This window comes from Eleutherodactylus coqui, chromosome 12 (assembly GCF_035609145.1).
Source record: "Eleutherodactylus coqui strain aEleCoq1 chromosome 12, aEleCoq1.hap1, whole genome shotgun sequence".
NCBI lineage: Eukaryota > Metazoa > Chordata > Amphibia > Anura > Eleutherodactylidae > Eleutherodactylus > Eleutherodactylus coqui.
Window position 1 is genome coordinate 79,320,118 of NC_089848.1, and position 17,696 is coordinate 79,337,813.

The 17,696-nt window shown below is 42.4% G+C and overlaps 1 protein-coding gene across 1 annotated transcript in view; it reads left to right on the forward strand.

Annotated features, from left to right (window-relative positions):
- The window catches only part of NKTR (natural killer cell triggering receptor), a 54,889-nt gene extending 39,974 nt beyond the window's left edge, over nucleotides 1-14,915 (forward strand). The window contains exons 13-17 of the mRNA XM_066584850.1: nucleotides 1,156-3,807; nucleotides 8,920-9,009; nucleotides 12,421-12,480; nucleotides 14,522-14,614; nucleotides 14,702-14,915. Of these exons, the coding sequence (XP_066440947.1) occupies nucleotides 1,156-3,807; nucleotides 8,920-9,009; nucleotides 12,421-12,480; nucleotides 14,522-14,614; nucleotides 14,702-14,774 (2,968 nt within the window). The 3' untranslated portion in view covers nucleotides 14,775-14,915. The remainder of the gene's footprint in view (nucleotides 1-1,155; nucleotides 3,808-8,919; nucleotides 9,010-12,420; nucleotides 12,481-14,521; nucleotides 14,615-14,701) is intronic.
- The last annotated feature ends 2,781 nt before the right edge of the window (nucleotides 14,916-17,696 follow it).

A 17,696-nucleotide genomic window follows, 5' to 3' on the forward strand; every position in this document is an offset into this window, starting at 1 on the left:
CAGGCAGGTTTTTAATTAGTGTGAAGAAACACCATTGCCTTTTGCTGGCATGAGTAAACTATCTTATAGTCTTTTAAAGCCATCTAAACAGAAGGAAAGTAAACTACTGAACGACTATTTTTATGCAGGCTGAAACTCAGTGATAAGCGACAAGTGATTGAGTAGTGCACGATGGCTGCACGTTTACACGTACAGATTATCGCTCACTTTTACTCGTTTGAATGCAACATAAGAAATATGTATGTACATAGTTATTCTATGAGCAGAATAGTGAGTGCAGCTCTGAAGCATAATACAAGATGTATGTCAGGAAGAATATAAGATAATCAATGTACTATATATACAAATTAAGTGTAAGGGACAGCGCTCCAGCTCAAAAGAACCACAGAGGTATAACCAAATTTGAAGAAAAAGCAGGACTTACCCGGTGCCAGTGGGATAACCCAGGGAAGGGTCACCCACCAACACCTCCACGTCCCGGTCAGCGTGTAGAAAATCCACAAATTGGATGGTCCACTGGTATAGTTCCACAATCCTGACTTGTAGACAGGAGAGCTTGCCCAGCCAGTCGTTCCCCCTGTATGGGGTCCGACCATTAAACAAATCGTCAAAAGTAAAAAGGGGAAAAAGGAAGGCTCGGCGCTGCAGTAGAAAAAAAGACCCAATGGGAAACTAAAGATCAAATTAATGATCTTTAATACAATCTTGTACAACGCATTTTGTCACGAACGCAACTTTTTCAAGTACTTATACTATATACAAATTGACTTAAATATTTACGTAGATTTATATTTGTAAAGTGGTGTTCAAGGGGCATCTTAGGAGCCAAGATACTATGATCCCGATTACATTTATGGTCTGGTGGCTAAGATTGTGTCTCTAGATGGAGTTAAAACACTGTAATATTTACTTTTCAAAACTTTCAATATCACCATATCGTGACATTCTGGCAGTGCAGTAAATCGTGCATGCATGTATACAGTTAAACCCTAGTTGAGACAGCGGTAGCTCCTGCCAATGTACTACCAGGGCTGTTGTGCAGAGAAACACATGTTATGGTTGGGTGGGTACCTGCTTCGTGGAGCTGTTGCTGGAATTTGAAAAAATGCCTACACAAAGTAACTCAGTACGAATACCATCATCTTATCTTTTTAGACTCAATGAACGCCTGCCCAGTCGTTGGGATGAAGGAAGTCCATCTCCAAGATCAAGATCAAATTCGTGGTCACATGACAGTTATCATTCAAACAGTAGCAGGGAACGCACTTCACGCTCCAAAACCCGGAAGAAAGATAAAAAGATAAAGCATAAAAAGAAATCCAAAAAGGTTAAACATTCAAAAAAGCACAAGAAGAAGGAAGAATTTTCAGGATCACATCAAGAAGAATCTTCAAGTAGGAGGAGAAAATATTCCCAGGAGCGAATAGAAAGATCTACTTCAAAGTCCTCTAGAGATTCATCCAAAAAGGGCTGGTCTCGATCCGATAAAGAACAGAAATCCTCACGCCATTCCAGCAATTCCCAATCGAGATCAAGATCCTATTCAAGAGCAAGTGGAAAATCAAGAACCTCTTCGAAATCTTCTTCTAGAAGTAGATCCCGTACCAAATCAAGATCCAGGAATAGAAATGTGTCCAGGTCACACTCCAACTCTCACTCTTCTAAACACACAAAAGCATCTTCAGCATCTCCTCGTAAGAAACATTTGGCAGGTAGCAAATCTGGTAAAGGTGTCCTGCCAGCAAAATCTGCTGTAAACTCGAGTGGTAAGTCAGCAGATGAATCTCTTCTTGCCTTTGTAACAAATGAGAACATTCACGTAATTTCACTTAGTGACAGTCCTCCTCCTTCCCGATGGAAGCCTGGTCAAAAGCCCTGGAAGCCTTCTTATGAACGGATTCAAGAAATGAAGGCCAGTGCCTCTAATGTCCTTTCCACACAAAGCCGGTACGGTCCAAGCAAGGTCAAAAATGATTCTTATCGAAAGAGGCACTCAAGCTCAGAAAGTGAACGCAGCGATTATTCTGGCAGAAGTTCAAGTTATCATCATAAGTCGAATGATCGCTCCTCTTCTAGATCCTATAGTAGATCTTACACACGATCCCGGAGTCAAGGTAGTTCGTCCTCTCATGCTGAGAAAGTGGTTACCTCCTCATATAACAGTTCTTCATCTAGTAGGTCCAGTGATGAAATAGTCCATTCAGAGGCCTCCTCATCAAAGAAGACCAAATCAAAAATAAAGAATAGACCCTGTGAAGAAAAAGTTAAAATGGAGAATTCAGTTTCTCCAAAAAGCATGGGAAGCCACTCAAATTCTGACTCCTCTTCCTCTGACACAGAAGGAGAGGAGTTCACCAAAAGATTGCTGAAAACCACAAAGGCATTACTTGTAAATCATAACTCCAACAGCAGCAAAGAAGAAATAAACAACTCTGTAGAAGAGTCTAACACGGACTGTCACATTTCAAAAAGTGATAAAGATGGCACTCCGGTAGTCGTGTCGAACCCAGACAACATTCTTGAAAGTGATGAGTTAAAGGAAACTGTTGAGAAGGTCATTGATGAAGACTCCATTTCAAATTCTCAAAATGTAAATGTGACAGAAGAAGTAGCATCTTCTGGGAAGGAGGAAGGTGAAGCTAGTTCTGAGTCAGAAACGGAGGAAGTAAAACCCTCAAAAACACCACCATTAGAAGCATCCCCACCTGTTTCTGAGAAACTTTCCAAAACGCCACCATCTGAGAGCTTGAGCCCTGAACATAAAAGCAAGTCAAAGAAACACAAGCGACGCTCTAGTAAGAAAAGTGTGAAGAAGAGCCATTCTAAAAATAAAGGAAAGGACAAGTCCAAAAGAAATAAAGAAAAGAAGCAAAAAGCTCAAAAGAAGAAACAGACCTTCCACTGGCAACCACCGCTTGAGTTTGGAGAAGAAGAAGAGGATGAAGAGATTGCAGGTGGAAAACCTGATATGCAGATGAAAGCTAACAACCCAAAAGACTTACTTGTAGAAAAGCCATCAGCTACAGAGAGCAGGAAGGCAACCAATGGGTCTCTACTCATTGACAAAATTATCACAGAGCCAAAGATCGTGTCTCTTACATCTGCTGTGAAGACGGAAGATGTCGAGCCATTGTCAAAAGTAACAAAAAGTCCTCATAAACCTGCTACTGTTGAGCCGACAAGTGACGATATAAAAGGTTTTACATCTCACCGATCGTTACCACAGATTAAACTGGGGACAACTTCTACAGGAGGCATTTCAGGAGGAGCCAGCAGTGGAAACTCTGACCAGAAGTCTTCTCCATCTGCAAATACTGCTTCGCCCCCAGTAGAAAGCGTGCAAGTCAAAGAAGAAAAAACTCAGGATGTTCAATCTGTATCAAATAGTGCAACATCTGTTGAAAAATTAGAGGCTGGTCCCTCTGAAATTGCATTTGTGGATAATAAATGGAAGCCGGTCCAAGGTCCTACCATTGTTCAACCCCTGAAGCCAACTGCTATGCCAGCAGTTACACAGGCTGAACCAGAGAAGAAGACTCAAGGTCTGAGAATTGAGATTAAAAGTAAAAACAAAGTTAGACCAGGGTCACTTTTTGATGAAGTCCGGAAGACAGCTAGACTTAACCAGCGTCCCAGGAACCAGGAGAGTTCTAGTGAGGAAAGGTCTTCAAGCCATGAAGATAAAAGCCAATCGAGCAGTAAGGCCAAGAGTAGAAGCAAATCTCAAACACCTTCAAGTCACCAATCAAGATCTCGATCTTCTAGCAGGTCCAGGAGTCGATCTCTTCGGTCTAGCTCTTCATCCAGGTAAGAAATTCCAAGTCCTGTACAAGTGCATGTACTTCTCCCTGGGTCTACAAAATCATGTTGGCTTGTCCTGGCAGGCCACTTCTACCAACCCTGGAGTGGTCTTTTGGTGGTGGGTGGTGCAGGTTGTCGGTCTGCATTGATGTCCTTTGGCATTGCTGTTTGAGAGCTGAGAGCATTTCACTTCAGGCTTATTAGCATCTAGCTCACTGGGTTTTCTGCTGATTCGATGGAGAACCGTATTACCTCTGTAAAGTAAGCTCTGGGAACCTACAAATAAGCCTGTTAGGATTGTTAATATGACTAGAGAGAATCCTATATACAGTAGCAGTCCAACATTATTAACCTCATAAATCACTGTTTTTTGGTAGAAGTGATATTTCTACATACCAGGTAATTAACTTGTATGTGTGGTAGAATAATAGAAAGCAATAGAGCCATCAATTAGGACGTCCCGCTCATTCTGATTGACTCATTAATTAAAAGGGGAGTTTTCAAAATATCAGAGAGGAGTTAAATTGGTGAAGTCATTAATTCTGTGGAATAATGGGTACATTTTGGCCCTTGTTTAAGGTAGGAGAGGGGCAAATGTTCCACAGGTTAGTTTTTTCTGAATTGGGTTGTTCCAGATATTGTACTGATGGATGGACTTTGATTAACCCCTTAAGGACAGCCCTTTTTTTAATTTTCGTTTTTTCCTCCTCACGTTTAAAAAAAATCATAACTCTTTTATTCTTCAACGTACCTGTCGACTGTACAATAGAGCTGGTGACTCCTGATCCCCCTCCATACAAACCCCTAACCTCCTTGATGTAAATGTATGCCCTGGAGCATTAAGAGGTTAAAAACTTAATTGGAGAGGGTAAAACCTATAGAGAAATGCAGCAAATTATAGGCTGCTTAACTAAAATGATCTCAAATACCTTGAAGTGGCAACCTGAACTTAAAAGATGCAGACGGAATCAGGGAACTACTGTACAAATGGACTGAAGAACAGCCAAAATGCCAAAGACTCAGCCAGCGATCACCTGCAGAAAGATCGCAGAAGATCTGAACTTCCCAGTGAGTCCTGCTACAATCAGGAGACGATTAGGTGAAGCAAGAAATCCCTTTGTTGATAAAAGACGCCCTGAATGGGTTACAATTTGCAAAGGAACACATTGACTGGACCAAAGAGAAATGGCGCAACATTTATTTATTTTGGTTCTAGTGGCCATAGACAGCAAGTCAGCCGACCCGTGAGCACCGAACTTAAGCCACAGTACACTGGATAGACAGTAAAGCATGGTGGAGCAAAGATCCTGTTATGGGGATGTTTCTTATATTGCGGTGTTGCGCTGATTATTCGCATACGAAGGATCATGGATCAGTCTTAATATATCCGAATACTGGAGGAGATCATGTTGCACTATGCCAAAAAAGAAATGCCCTTGAAATGGGTAATTCAACAGGACAATTACCCAAAACACAGCAGTAAGCAAACATCTTGGTTACAAACAGGATCGAGGTAATGGAATGGACGGCTCAATCCCATAGAGAATTTGTGAGGTGACATCAAAAATGGGGTTTATAAGGCAAAAACCAAAAAGTAAATCTTCCTGGACTCTTTCGAGGTGCCAGACGTTGGTAGACTCCATGAAACGCAGATGTCAAACCGTTCTCAGAAACAATCATTATGTCACTATTACTATATTCAGTAATTCGAAGTAAAGTGAAATCTTACACACTTTTTTGAGTTTTTATATATTACGTTTTTGAGTTTTTATAGAAAAATGACGGCACTTCTATTTTTTGAACAGCCAAAAATTACTTTTTCCCATCTGTTGTATTGAGGGACACAGTTCAGGACCATGAATATAGCTACTGCCACTAGGAGTCTTACAATAAGCAAAAAAGTGTTTGTGACTTCTACCAGCTATACCCTTCCAGCAGACACCAAACTAGCCAGTTTCAGCTTAGTGTCCAAAGGAGTCAGACCACTTCTTCCATTGATCTTCAGTTATTTCTTCCAGACTCTGGGAATACTGGGCTGGCATTAGACTCTCCCTGTTACCCCACTGAGGAGGGTGACAGAATGGCGTCAACCACTTTGTTGCCGACCTGGACCTCAGAAGGCAAGGAGCCACGGTCAATGTTAGTTTGGGTAAATTTTAAAATGGAGTTACATCTCGATGTGTTTCAAGCACTCTTTCCGAAATGGGGTCATCCAGACGTTGATATGATGGTTTCAAGATTAACCCACAAACTTCCAATGTACGTGTCCCGATTTCTGGACACTCCGGCTCAAGCAATGGATGCCCTAGTATTCCTAGTGGACCACATTTCAGTACCAGTACATCTTATTTCCCTCCTACTCATACCTCGACTTCTCAAGAAGGTTAAGATAGAGAGAGCCTTCCTTTGATTCTCATTGTGCCAGACTGGCCTTGCCATTCGTGGTATGCGGACTTCGTTGACACTCTTGTCGCTCCTCCCTCTTAGGGGAGATCTTCTCTTACAAGAACCCCTTACCGCCCAAGTCTGTCCACGCTTCATTTAATAGCATCGCTGTTGAAGCCGTGGTTCTTATAGCTTAGGGCTTTTTAGAACTCTCAAAGTCCTCTTAAGTTTTATCATAGTTTCTGGAAGACCACCTTCCTTTGGTGCGAACGCAATTTCCATCTTATTTATTTTTCATTTTCTTAACTTCTGTCTTTCATCCAGGAAGGGCTGGACATGGGAATTGGCCTTCTTTCTCTGAAAGGTCATGTATCTGTATTGTCTCTTTTTTTCCAGCGCTTCCTGACCTCCAAGTCAGCTGTCCATACCTTTCTACAGGAAGATGCTCATGCCACTCCTCTGTATTGTTTTTCCTTCCCTTCTTGGGACCTTAATTTGTTAGTGGACATGTGCAAGGGTCACCCCTTTGAGCCATTGCGCCTGTTACCTGCAAAGTAGGATTTTTAGTAGCGATCACTTCTATCTGCATGCTTTCTGAACTCGCAACCTTGTCTTCCAAACATCCATTCACTGACTTCCATCGGGACATGGTGGTTCTAAGTCCTATGTCCTCTTTCTTACCCAAGGTGGTGTCAGTCTTCCACATCAATGAGGCCATCGTCTTGTCTTCCTTCTGTCCCTATGCCATGCACCTGAGAAAATCTGCTCTCCATAAATTGGACTCGGTTTGAGCCTTAAGGATATGAGGGGTGTTCATTAAAGATTTCCCCTGACCCACTTCCTGTGGACTGAGAGCAACGGAACTTGGCACGGTTATTAATCCTTCTCTACATAGGTGCCACCCGGGGGCACACACTTCTCACATCTCTTTATGCAACTGTAAACTCCTCGCTTGTAGAAGTCGACAAGTTGCTCTAAAAGCCACGTTGTGACTTTGGTAATCAGTCTTATCATCTGGAAAATGCTTGCCCTTCAAATTGACTTAATTGTTGGAAAGAGGCGCAAGTCTGATGGTGCGAGGTCGGGTGAATAAGGAGGATGCGGTAGAATTTCATACCCGTAGCAGCTTGCTTCCATCTGGGTAACAGGTGAGTTGTGTGTGTTGTAGAAGGTGGACACCTTTGGTGAACATGCCACATCTCTTGGTTTTGATGGCCTCCCGCAATTTCCGCAGCAGTGAAGCATAGTATGCCCCAGTAATCATGGTACCCTTTGCTGGGAAATCCATCAAAACAACTCTGCTGGTCCCAAAAGACTGTGTGCATGACCTTGCCTGCCGAGGGTTGGGAACGTGCCTTCTTTGAGGCGGTGAGACCGGATGCTTCGATTGCATCAACTGGACTTTAGTCTCCGGATCATAGTGATGGACTCAGCTTTCATCCTGTGTTATCAGTCTGTTAAAGTCCCCCTGGTTTCCATAGTACATCGTCAAAAGAGCCTGAGAGCATTCGACTTGTTCCTGCTTCTGGAAAGGTGTGAGCAGCTGGGGAACGCAGCGAAGCGGATAACTTATGCATATGAAGATGGTCTTGGATGATTTTTCCCACGGACCCCACATAAATCTTTACATTTTGGGTTAGGTCACAAATGGTTACGCTGCAATTTTCCAAAATGGTGGCCTCCACTTGCTGGATGGTGTGTTCATCGATAGCGGAGTGGGGTCGCCCTGGAATTGGAGCCGTTTCCACCAAAGTACGACCACATTTGAATTGACGATGCCAGTTCTTGACTACATCATATGATTGGTAATCCTCCCCTTAAACCTCTTTCATCTCATCGAGCGTCTCCCTTGGTGTGCGGCTTTTCAAGTAAAGGAACTTGATGACTGCTCTGTATTCGACTGGGTCCCTTTATTAGACCTCGCACCACCTCAGCACCTGTAAAAGAAAGACCATTATCAGTTCAGCGAGACTTATATCATTACACATGTGCAGTTTCAGCATCCTGCGATAAATAGAAGGGGGGCAGGAGAAATCTTTAATGAACGCCTCTTGTACCTCTTCCTTCAGGCGTTCTGATGCTCTTTTTGTGATTCTAGATGGCCCGATTCGTGGCCTGGAGGCTTCCAAATCCGTTATCTCATGATAAATCAGGTCAGCAATAGTAGAAGCCTATCCTGGCAAGGGCAGCGAGAATCCCTTCCGGGTTCCTGCCCACTCTACTTGGGCAGTAGGTACCTCTTTGGTGGTGCATAACGGTGCCCGCCTCCTCGAGGCAGTAGCTATGCCCATGGTCCTGAACTGTGCCCCTTAATAAATGAGAAGAGAAATGCATTATGTCTTGGTGAGTAGTACGGTCCATTATCATACTGTGGTGCGTAAAATACGCAATAAATATACAATACATGCGTATTTGCTGCACGCCATTATTACGAATGTAAAAAAAATAAGCGTGTAATATGCAGGCTGAATATGTTCGTCTGAGTGAGCCCTGAGACGGAGAAACGCCCTGGGAGGAGTTTATTGTCCAAAGTAGAGATTCCCTTTAAATCCACAACTGACCCACAGACAGCAATCAGGATGGGGTACCAATATATACCCCTTCTCCATTCAGCCTCCCCACGCTTATCATGTGACTTGCTCGTCTTGTGTCTAGGAAATAATCTCCCAATTGCAGAAGTGCCTGGATAATTGGGTCTATGATGAACTTAATTAGTTGTGTTTTCAATCTCAGGTCAAGAAGTTACACTAGAAGTCGCAGCAGGAGACGTCCCTACAGATCGCGGACACGGAGCCGGTCTTACAGCAGTTACAAGAGTTATAGGTATGACTCGCTTTGGCATTTAGACATTTCAAATCCTATCCAAGCGCTGAAGGTAGCAGCACTTCATAGACAACCTCACGATGTAAAGATCTGGGGTGCGGAATATTGGATTGGTCATTTCAATGTAGTGTGGCGTGTAGGGAGTCCATATTGCTTCTCCTCTTAACTTTCCCCATAATCATGATGGCTGACGTCTGTTCTTGAAGTCTCTCCTAGACTTGAGAATATTAACATATCAGTTAAGTGTTCCGGCCCTTGCATAACAATAATCCAGGAATGCATTGGATCACTACTGGGAATCTACTTAACCCATCTCTTCCAAGCTTTTTCCTGTAGATTGTTAGGCTATTGCCAATCTCTTCTCTCTGTCCCTCCCTGCTGTGGGTTGAACTTTCTACACTGCTTTAACATGATGCAGGCTGCGGCACAGTCTTCAGGCTTCCTTGTACCTTAACCCATTAGTGACCGCCTATGTCTTGTTATGCCTTAAATCTGCGTAATTGGCTTTTTACAGTGGTGTAGGTTTTTAAGCCAGCACAGGTCTCCTATGCCAGGAAGAGCGTAGTCCAACCGGGATCCTGCTGTGATGGCCAGGAGCAGAGAAACATTAGTTTCTGACCATTTAACCCCCTCTATGTCAGAATCAATAGTGAACACCGCATGTAAGCTGGTGACGGGTAGAGGGGTCTCCTTCTGTCACTTAAAGGGGTTGTCTCGCGAAAGCAAGTGGGGTTATACACTTCTGTATGGCCATATTAATGCACTTTGTAATGTACATCGTGCATTAAATATGAGCCATACAGAAGTTATTCACTTACCTTCCCTGCGCTGGCGTCCCCGTCTCCATGGCTCCGTCTAACTTCAGCATCTAATCGCCCGATTAGACGCGCTTGCGCAGAAGGGTCTTCTGCTTTCAGGTCTGTCCGGCAGCAACGGCGTTCTGGCTCCGCCCCCTTCTATGCGTCATAGCGTAGCTCCGCCCCGTCACGTGTGCCGATTTCAGCCAATCAGGAGGCTGGAATCGGCACACGTCATGGGGCGGAGCTACGCGATGATGCGTGGAAGGGGGCGGAGCCAGAACGCCGCTGCTGCCGAACTGAGCCGAAGGCAGAAGACCCTTCTGCGCAAGCGCGTCTAATCGGGCGATTAGACGCTGAAGTTAGACGGAGCCATGGAGACGGGGACGCCAGCGCAGGGAAGGTAAGTGAATAACTTCTGTATGGCTCATATTTAATGCACGATGTACATTACAAAGTGCATTAATATGGCCATACAGAAGTGTATAACCCCACTTGCTTTCGCGAGACAACCCCTTTAATGGCACTCCGTAATGCGATTGTAAGATGCCAATGGGTTTCCATGGCAGCTGGAAGCCTGACTAAGGCTTCCATGGCTGCTATGTAGCTCAGCCGCCCTGGCTGACAGAAGAGGCATGGTTCACTGCATTACAGAAAGAATACGCTAGTCATCAAACAATTGCATCTTCATTTCAAGGGGTTAAAAAAAATTGCGCAAAGAAAAGTTAAAGGGGTTGTCCCGCGCCGAAACGGGTTTGTTTTTTTCAAACCCCCCCCCGTTCGGCGCGAGACAACCCCGATGCAGGGGTTAAAAAAGAAAACCGGAGAGTGCTTACCTGAATCCCCGCGCTCCGGTGACTTCTTACTTACCTGCTGAAGATGGCCGCCGGGATCTTCTCTCTCGGTGGACCGCAGGGCTTCTGTGCGGTCCATTGCCGATTCCAGCCTCCTGATTGGCTGGAATCGGCACGTGACGGGGCGGAGCTACACGGAGTCGCTCTCCGGCACGAGCGGCCCCATTCAGAAAAGAAGAAGACCCGGACTGCGCAAGCGCGTCTAATCTAGCGATTAGACGCTGAAAATTAGACGGCTCCATGGAGACGAGGACGCTAGCAACGGAACAGGTAAGTGAAAAACTTCTTATAACTTCTGTATGGCTCATAATTAATGCACAATGTACATTACAAAGTGCATTAATATGGCCATACAGAAGTGTATAGACCCACTTGCTGCCGCGGGACAACCCCTTTAAATAAAATTCCGTTTAAGAAATCCAATGTAAACTAAAAGTCAAATTTCATTTTTTTTCGTTCTACTGCTTCACAAATAGTCACAAGTACCCCAAATAGATATCGATGAAAACTACAACTTGTTCCTCAAAAAAGAAGAGCTGACGTGTAGCTACGTAGGTCGGGAAAAAAAACATTATGGTTCCTGGAATGCGGAAATGCAAATTCAATTTTTTGTTCTTTTCATAAGTTTTTTTTTTTTTGTAAAAGTAGGGCAAATTTTGAAAAACTATAAATTTGGTATTGCTATAATTGTCTAAACCTGCAGAATAAAAGGAAAGGGTTTCTTTATGCCATACGGTGAATGACGTAAAAATAATTAAAAAAAAAAAATCTATTCTAGAATTGCTACTTTTTGCTAATCCTATCTCATAGAAAGCAGAATGAAAAGATCAAAAAGTCCTTTGTGGCCCAAAATGTCACCAATAAAAACTACTTGTCCAGAAAAAAAAAGTCCTTTTCAAACAGTTTTGTTGAATAAAAACATTAAAAATTCTATGGGTCTTGTAATGTGGCAACAGGGAAATGATTTTAGATTTTTAAGTGTTTTTAATGTACAAAAACTATATAAAGTTGGTATTGCTATAATCGTGCTGACCCAGAGAATAAAGTTGTAACGCATTTTTTACTGCACGGCGAACAGAGTAAAATTCAAAAACAATAGTAGAATAGGAGGCAGGTGTGTGTGATATAATATAATTTTTATTTTTTTTTTACATCACTCGCCCCCCCTAATGTACCCAAAAGTACTGTCATTAAAATAACTTGTCCAGCAACACAAGCCCGTATCTGGCTGTGTTGACGAATAAATAAAAAAGTTATGCCTCTATCAATACAGCGATGAAAAAAAAAACGTGAAAATAGCTCTGTGAAGGCACAAAATAGTCCTGTGACCTAAGGGGTTAAATTTGCATCTGTTGAATGATCTATGTAACTACAGGTTCTGCGAGATGTGATATGCCCATACATTCCTAACCTGATGTCTGGGCAAGGCATCACGGGACAGGTTTACCAATTATACAGTTATTACTTTTTACACTCAAGGTGGCTGACAGCAATATGCATATTCTCTTTTGCTAAACCCCATCCATTAGTCACTGATACCCTATGCAGACTGGCAAATAGACAAGTGTTTAAGTGCAGTTTTCCTTTTTTTTTTTTCAACCTTTTAGTCTTCCCTAATAAATGTATCATTTTATACTAATTAATGCAGGTGTAGAACCCTATCAACGTAAATTATCAGGTCGTTAGTAGAAAGCCAAACTATTCTAGAAATGATTCTCCTGTGCTGCATAAAAGGTATAACTAATGTATACTCATTGCAGAACCTACAGCAGGAGCCGCTCAAGAAGTGTCTCCTATGATCGTCACCGCCGAAGATCCAGGTATGTCCATATAAATGAAGATGCTTTTCATATATAGAGAGATTAAAACCATTCAGTGTGCACTCTGGTTTGATGAGCAATCACAAATGGAGCCCCCACCTCCAGACTTTGCTTCGAAACTTTCACACTTAATACTGCTTCTTATGTATAAGAATATAACTACTATAATACTGCCTCCTATGTACAAGAATATAACTACTATAATACTGTCCCCTATGTACAAGAATATAACTACTATAATACTGCCCGCTATGTACAAGAATATAACTACTATAATACTGCCCCTATGTACAAGAATATAACTACTATAATACTGCCCCTATGTACAAGAATATAACTACTATAATACTGCCCCCTATATACAAGAATATAACTACTATAATACTGTCCTCTATGTACAAGAATATAACTACTATAATACTACCCCCTATGTACAAGAATATAACTACTATAATACTGCCCCTATATACAAGAATATAACTACTATAATACTGCCTCCTATGTACAAGAATATAACTACTATAATACTGCCTCCTATGTACAAGAATATAACTACTATAATACTGCCTCCTATGTACAAGAATATAACTACTATAATACTGCCCCCTATGTACAAGTATATAACTACTATAATACTGCCCCCTATGTACAAGAATATAACTACTATAATACTGCCTCCTATGTACAAGAATATAACTACTATAATACTGCCCCCTATGTACAAGTATATAACTACTATAATACTGCCCCCTATGTACAAGAATATAACTACTATAATACTGCCCCATATGTACAAGAATATAACTACTATAATACTGCTCCCTATGTACAAGAATATAACTACTATAATACTGCTCCCTTATGTACAAGAATGTAACTACTATAATACTGCTCCCCTATGTACAAGAATGTAACTACTATAATACTGCCCCCTATATACAAGAATATAACTACTATAATACTGCCCCCTATATACAAGAATATAACTACTATAATACTGCCTCCTATGTACAAGAATATAACTACTATAATACTGCTCCCCTATGTACAAGAATGTAACAACTATAATACTGCCTCCTATGTACAAGAATATAACTACTATAATACTGCTCCCCTATGTACAAGAATGTAACTACTATAATACTGCTCCCCTATGTACAAGAATGTAACTACTATAATACTGCCCCCTATGTACAAGAATATAACTAATATAACACTGCCCCCTATGTACAAGAATATAACTAATACTGCCCCCTATGTACAAGAATATAACTACTATAATACTGCTCCCTATGTACAAGAATATAACTACTATAATACTGCTCCCTATGTACAAGAATATAACTACTATAATACTGCCTCTTATGTACAAGAATATAACTACTATAATACTGTTCCCTATGTACAAGAATATAACTACTATAATACTGCCTCCTATGTACAAGAATATAACTAATATAATACTGTCCTCTATGTACAAGAATATAACTACTATAATATTGCCCCCTATGTATAAGAATATAACTACTATAATACTGTTCCCTATGTACAAGAATATAACTACTATAATACTGCCCCCTATGTACAAGAATATAACTACTATAATACTGCCTCCTATGTACAAGAATATAACTAATATAATACTATTATTTCCTTAGTATTAAAAATCTTACTGGCATGATGTGCAGTCTATGTATTACTCCACTTTACAGTTGATTTACATCAGCGTCGGAGGTTCCATCCGGAACCTCTATTGATGCTTTCCACTAGAAAAGAGGACAAAATGCTGGACTGCTGACCGGAAATCAAATGGAACCTCGTTCTCGTCGATGGTGGGCCATTTGGTGGTGTTTTGTTTTGTCATAAGAAGAAAAATAAACCTTTGTCCTGGTGGTGCAGAGTTCCTGTTCCCCGAGCAGAGCAGGAAAACTGACCTCCCCAATGCTGATGTGAACGAGCCCTTAGATATACATGAAGCTTGGTTGCCCTTGATAAATGTATGATCCGTGTACAAACCTTGCACGTTGTGTCATCTCTTCAGGAGCCGATCGCACACATATGACAGCTATGACAGTCGCAGCCGTAGCAGAAGCCCCATGTATTACAGATCACGCAGCTACAACCGCCGGTCCAGGTACATTCTGTAATTATATTAATAAGCCGCAGTTTTGGCCATCTGGACTCCTTTTTCTGATAAGAATCTGCTTTCTGTGCATTCCAGAAGTCGGAGGTCATCGTATAGCGGCAGTGATCGCAGTTATAGCCATCGCCGTCGTCACAGTGGAAGAAGCTGAGACCATTTCTTCTGTTGTATTCCTATTACTTGTGACATATGTAAAGCATCTGAGGAAGCCTCTACTGGACCAGCGGTTTTTTTTTGTTTTTTCATTCAGCATCCTTAATGTGAAAATGGCGGCCGGATCACATCTGAAGCTTCAGAGGAGGAGGAGGTGTAGCAGTAGCCACCGTGTTGGCAATAATAGTTTACTTTACTTTTAGATGTTAGGCATGGTGCCAGAATGAGGGCATAGGGCTCAGGGAATACAGCCGTTGTGGTTACATGGGTTCATCACTGTATAACAATGCTGTCAGTGAATAGAAATTGTATTGTTTACAAACCAAAATGGCCGCACCGCTCCTCCGACTACTTGATGTACGCTGTGCACTAGTTTGCATCATTTGTCTAAGGGCCCTCCTAAACTGGACGATTATCGTTCAAAAATCGGTGATCGTGCGAATTCGAAAGATAACCGTTCAGTGTAAAGATGGCCAACGATTGAGCGATGAATGGGAACGCATTCGCTTCTCTTTCGTTTATTTCATGCAGTGCTAAAAATCATCATTGCGTTTCTACAGCAGTCGCTCAGTCATTCACATTCACTGTTGCTGCGCCCTGATCGATCTGAGGAGTGGAAATTTTAACGATTTATCTGCATGTGGAAACTGGCCGAATTTTAAAGCAAACGTCTCTGTCCTCATTCGCTCCATGTCATAGGACCGTAAGACCTCACATGTTGCTTTGATTGGCCAGTACTGTCCATGTGAGCAGCTCTGGCCAGTCAGAGTAGCATGTAGTGTCTTAAGGCCCATTTACACGTAAGCGATTGTCGCTGAAACAGATGAAAGTGCACAATAATCACTGCGTCTAAACGCCAGCCATCGTGCACTCTTCGTTCGCTTTTCGGTTGTCGCTTAGTTTCAGCCTGCATCCGAGTCATCGGCGCCTCGCTCACTTTTCGCTACGTTTAAACCCTCTCTTCTGTGTTTCACGTTGGAATGTGAAGCACCGAAAGAGAAGCGATTAATTCTCAGCGACGATCTGTTTGTCTAAACATACTTCACGACCGCGAGCAACTAGTGTTGACGTGTCTCACTCGCACGCTTTTCAAACCAGAATTTGCTCATGTATTAGACTGCTGTAGTACACTAATGCACAGTGTGCATCAGGTACTCAGAGAAGTGGTGCGGCCATCTTTGTCTGGCATAGGAGGGTCGCTTTAATGCATTGACAGCAAGCAGAGATCTTGAAAATGATGGGAAATTGAAGCGCAAAGGGCCTAAGCTTTGAAGACCTATGACTGTCTTGACATGGAGCCCCGTCCTGGCACGCCTCTTAAAATATTGGGCACGTCTTGGCCCGCCAGAGCGCCAACAGAAGAAATCTATGCCAGCTATGAGTTGTTGGAGATTCCGGCTATACTTTTACACCAGTTTACTGGCATAATTTAAATGAGATGTGATAGACTATGGCAGTCTCCCCCCCCCCCCCCCCCCCCCCCACACACACACACCTTATTTTCTAAAAAGTGGTGAAGCAGGCAGAAAAGTTAAAAAGTCATATTTTTGCATGAAATAAGAATTCTGGTGTAATACTATTAAAGGGGCCTTCTGAGACTGAGATACTAATGATCTGTCCTGAGGATAGGTCATCGATATCAGATTTTTTGGGATCCGCCACTTGAGACCCCTACCAATAAGCTTTTCAAAGAGCGAGTGCTCTCATTCACTAGTCACATGACCTAACAGAAGATCATTCTCATTCAAGTGAATGAAATCAAGCTGCAAACCCAACACAGTCGCTATACAACACTGTGCCTAGTATAAGAAGAAGAGGCCATGGCGCTTTAGGAGACCCTCTTCAAACAGCTGATCGTCAGGGGTCCTGTTCTTCAGACCCCCATCGATCAGCTATGAATACAGATCATCAGTATTACAGACCCCGAAAACTCCTTTAATAGATTCCCAGCCCCCCCACCCCTGATTTCTGTATTAGAAAGCTGCAGTATAAGGGTCCTTTTCAGTGAGCGAGAAATCAGTGATTGCAAATGAGCTAATTAGACCATGCTTTCCTGGCTAACCCGATTTCCTGTTTGTGTTCACCTGGCGTCTTTTTTCTGCTGCATAGGCTGATGGAAGCTGTCACATGATCTCTCTAGTGCATGTGATTGGCCAAGAGAGCTTGGTCTAGTTGATTCGCATGTTCAGGTTTTTTTTGGAGGGGGGGGGGGTGAGAGTGTGCACAATAAGTTATATTTACTCTATAAATACGTCTCAGGCTTTATTTTATATATCTATAAATCTCTTTGGAAAGCTGCTCTATGCCAAAAGAGCTACTTTATATAGAAAATAGGAAAGTTTTTGGATAAAGTTGGAAGATTCCGAGGAAGTCTGATTATCCGCCAGACACATGGATACAACATACGGCCAACTGGGGAAGTAAAAGACTTTAGATTATCAGATCCCATTAACTGCCATCCACAATGTGAAATAATCAACTATTGTTGTGGTTGTGATGGCATCCCTCCATGACTCACGCCGCGGTGATTGGCCGCACTGCTACAAGCAGGTTAAAAAGGTTAGTGAGGTTTGTTATTGTCAGAAAGCCCTTTGGGGGTATTACATTGGAATCCCTGTACCCGGATGACCACCATCAGTATTATATGGATGAGCGTACCCCTCCTAGTCCGGCTAACGCTGCGCACAGACATGAGATCATTGCCGCCAAGATGAGCAGCAGCAGATTCCTTTCCCTGCTGCATGTAAAAGTTGTCGCATTAAGGCCGGCTTCACACAGACGTATTTGCACGCGTGATATGCAATGAATAGAACCCATTGGTTTTGATTCATATGCATGTATTTAGCGATCCATTTCGGGCCACACAAAACAAAAAAAAAATAGAACATGTCTATCTTTTTGCGTATTTGAAAACTAAAGG